The sequence below is a fragment of the Sprattus sprattus genome (genome assembly GCF_963457725.1).
Source record: "Sprattus sprattus genome assembly, chromosome: 9".
NCBI lineage: Eukaryota > Metazoa > Chordata > Actinopteri > Clupeiformes > Clupeidae > Sprattus > Sprattus sprattus.
Window position 1 is genome coordinate 1,619,074 of NC_137928.1, and position 3,580 is coordinate 1,622,653.

Here is a 3,580-nt window from a genome sequence, read left to right on the forward strand (position 1 = left end):
AAATATTTGAAATCAAATAGATACTATTTATAAAATCAGTAATGAAAAAAGTTCATATCATGTTATGGCAAAGTATTGCAGACAAAATGGGATTTGGGTCATTTTCACCTTTTGTGTTTTTGTTTTGTTTTACACATACTTCAGATGCGTTTGTGTATACATGTGTGTGTGCGTGTGTGTGTCCACGTGTGTTTGTGTGTGTGTGTGTGTGAGTGAAATACAGTTATTTTACTCGACATTCATGCTAGTTGAACCATTTCAGTAAATTCCTTTGTACTTAAAAATACAGTAGTGAGAATAAGGTATAGCAATTCTGTCCAGACCAGAAGAAGAAAGAGAAAGAGAGACTTAAAGTGCTTGGTTTTATACCTGAAGACCCCAGCCAATCCCCTAAAATAACATTCTCCCAGGCAGAGGTGACAGTGGGAATTGTCGAATTATACATTTCTGTGCAGAGCAGGAACAAGTCAGTAAAGTGACATAGTAGACATAGTAATATTCTGGAGCGACAAGCACAAATCCAGCAGCCCTCCTGTGTCAGCAGGTGAAATGTAGTGAGAGAGAGAGAGAGAACGACTGCAGAGGAAATATGAAACAAGTCAATTCATCAGCAATCACATGAGAGAAGAGCATTAGGGGGACACAGGGCTGAGGGTAGTTTATATAAAACTCTTCAGACAGAGTGACAGTTATGTAGACTACATTAGGGGGAAACTCTTCAGACAGAGTGGCAGTTATGTAGACTACATTAGGGGGAAACTCTTCAGACAGAGTGGCAGTTATATAGACTACATTAGGGGGGAAACTCTTCAGACAGAGTGGCAGTTATATAGACTACATTCCTTCTTGGCTGACAGTACTGTACTAGCTGACACTAAAGTTAAACTGATATTACAGTAAACAAGTTATTTAATATTTGTCCTTGTTTTCACACACAGATACCAACCTGGTCCAGTAAATGTGGAAATGCAGCAGATCCACAAATCCCATCTTCAGAAGAGGTTTCAGTGTCTGACTGAGGGAATCACAAAGCAGGGAAACCCCACACCCCTCAGTCAGATCTACACAGAGCTCTACATCACAGAGGGGGGAAGAGGAGAGGTCAATGATGAACATGAGGTCAGACAGATAGAGAGAGCATCCTGGAGAGAAGCAGCACCAGACACACCAATCAACTGCAGTGACATCTTTAAACCCTTATCTGGACAAGACAAACCCATCAGAAGAGTGCTGACTAAGGGAGTGGCTGGCATTGGAAAAACAGTCTCTGTGCAGAAGTTCATTCTTGACTGGGCTGAAGACAAAGCCAATGAGGATGTCCACTTCATATTTCCTCTTCCTTTCCGAGAGCTGAACCTGATGAAGGAGAAGAAACTCAGTCTGGTGGATCTTATTCAGCACTTTTTCTCAGTAATGGAAAATCAAGCAATCTTCACCAATTCAAGAGTCATGTTCATCTTTGATGGTCTGGATGAGTGTCGACTTCCTCTAGATTTCCACTCCAACCCAAGGTGTTGTGATATGACAGAGCCAGTCTCAGTGGACGTGCTGCTGACAAACCTCATCAAGGGGAATCTGCTACCCTCTGCTCTCCTCTGGGTCACCACCAGACCTGCAGCAGCCAATCAGATCCCTCTTGAGTATGTGGACCAGGTGACAGAAATAAGGGGATTCAGTGACCCACAGAAAGACGAGTACTTCAGGAAAAAAATCAGTGATGAGAATCTGGCCAGCAGAACCATCACACACTTGAAGTCATCCAGGAGCCTCTACATCATGTGCCACATTCCAGTCTTCTCCTGGATTACCGCCACTGTTGTGGAGAGAACATCAGATGAATCAGGGAGTGTAGAAATGCCAAGGACTTTGACTCAAATGTACACACACTTCCTGGTCATTCAGACAAGCATAAAAAATGAGAAGTACACAGTGAGAAAAGAGATAGATGAAGAGATGATTTTCAAACTGGGGAAACTGGCTTTCCAACAGCTAGAGAAGGGCAATCTGATCTTCTATGAAGAAGACCTGAGAGAGTGTGGCATTGATGTCACAGAAGCATCAGTGTACTCAGGAGTGTGTACTCAGATCTTCAGGGAGGAGTCAGGGCTGTACCAGTGGAAGGTGTTCAGCTTTGTGCATCTGAGCATTCAGGAGTTTCTTGCAGCTGTATATGTGTTCCTGTGCTTCAGCAACAGAGAGAGACACATGTCTGACCAACAGCAAACCTCTCAGCTCTCTGCTCTGTTCAGAGCTGCAACACTTCATGACCTACACAAGACTGCAGTGGATCTGGCCTTACAGAGTAAGAACGGACACCTGGACCTTTTCCTCCGCTTCCTTCTGGGCCTCTCCCTGGAGTCCAATCAGAATCTCTTAAGACACCTACTGCCCCAGACAAGCAGACAATCACAGAGCTCAGAGCAAACAGTCCAGTGTGTCAAACAGAAGATCAGAGATCAGAATACTTCAGACAGAGAGATCAACCTCTTCTACTGTCTGAATGAGCTGAATCACCATGCTGTAGTGGAGGGCATTGACATGAGCTCAGGAACTCTGTCTGTACACATGCTCTTACCAGGAGAGTGGAGGACTAAGAGATTGACGTTTAAGATATCAGAAGAGCTGCTAGATGCGTTTGACCTGCAGAAGTACATTAAGACACCTGAGAAAGACCAGACTGAACTCCTCAGTCCAGATGAAGTTCTGCAGAAGCTGGTGCCAGTGGTCACATCTTCCACATCAGTGTGGTGAGTAAAACACTGTGTGTGCGTGTGTGTGTGTCTGTGTGTGTGTGTGTGTGGGGGGGGGCACCAAGTTTTTCAGTAGACGGCACATCATCAATATGGTAAATAATCTATGTCTATGAACAACATTTCTACTCACCTGAGTAGAGTGGACACTCCTGATCAGTCTCCCTACCAACAGTAGAATATGGATTGAAGGTCTATGTTGTGTGTGTGTGAGAAGCTGGCAAGTGGTCACAACATCCACATCAGCTCGGTAAATACTGTGTGTGAGAGAGTGTGTATGTGTGTGTGTGTGTGTGTGTGTGTGTGTGTGTGTGTGTGTGTGTGTGTGTGTGTGTGTGTGTGTGTGTGTGTGTTCGTGTATTTATATGTATGTGAGTGTGTGTGTGTGTGTGTGTGTGAGACAGATAGTTAGTTGGAGTTCCTGGGTTGTCAGTAGACAGCACATAATCAAATAGTTGACTTTGTTCCTGTTAAATGAACTGCCCTGATAAGAGAACATTTCTCCTAAACTGAGAGTAGAGCAAACACTCCTGACTGCAGTTCATACCTCACATCAGTCTAATATGGATTGAAGGTCAAACACTAAACAGTATATTACACCTGAGTTGATTGGTGTCTTCTATGGATTACTTAACTTTAGGCTTATTTTGAGTAAGATATTTGTCTATATTGTACTTTCCCTGTAAATATCTCTTATGCCAGGCTAGAATGTATACCAAATATATAATATTTTATATTACAAAGTCCATTCCCAGTTTCTTTGAGTTAAAACTTACCCAGATAGCTGGGATGGCTGGCATGTGCTTTTGGAAATTGCTGGCTTAATCACG

The 3,580-nt window shown here is 43.3% G+C and overlaps 1 protein-coding gene across 1 annotated transcript in view; it reads left to right on the top strand.

Moving 5' to 3' along the window:
• Positions 1 to 966: 966 nt before the first annotated feature.
• LOC308369949 (NACHT, LRR and PYD domains-containing protein 3-like) overlaps positions 967 to 3,580 on the top strand; it is a gene marked incomplete at its 5' end in the record, with an annotated part of 18,778 nt that continues 16,164 nt past the window's right edge. Inside the window, one exon of the mRNA XM_080844510.1 lies at positions 967 to 2,747. Coding sequence (XP_080700636.1) covers positions 967 to 2,747 — 1,781 coding nt within the window. The remainder of the gene's footprint in view (positions 2,748 to 3,580) is intronic.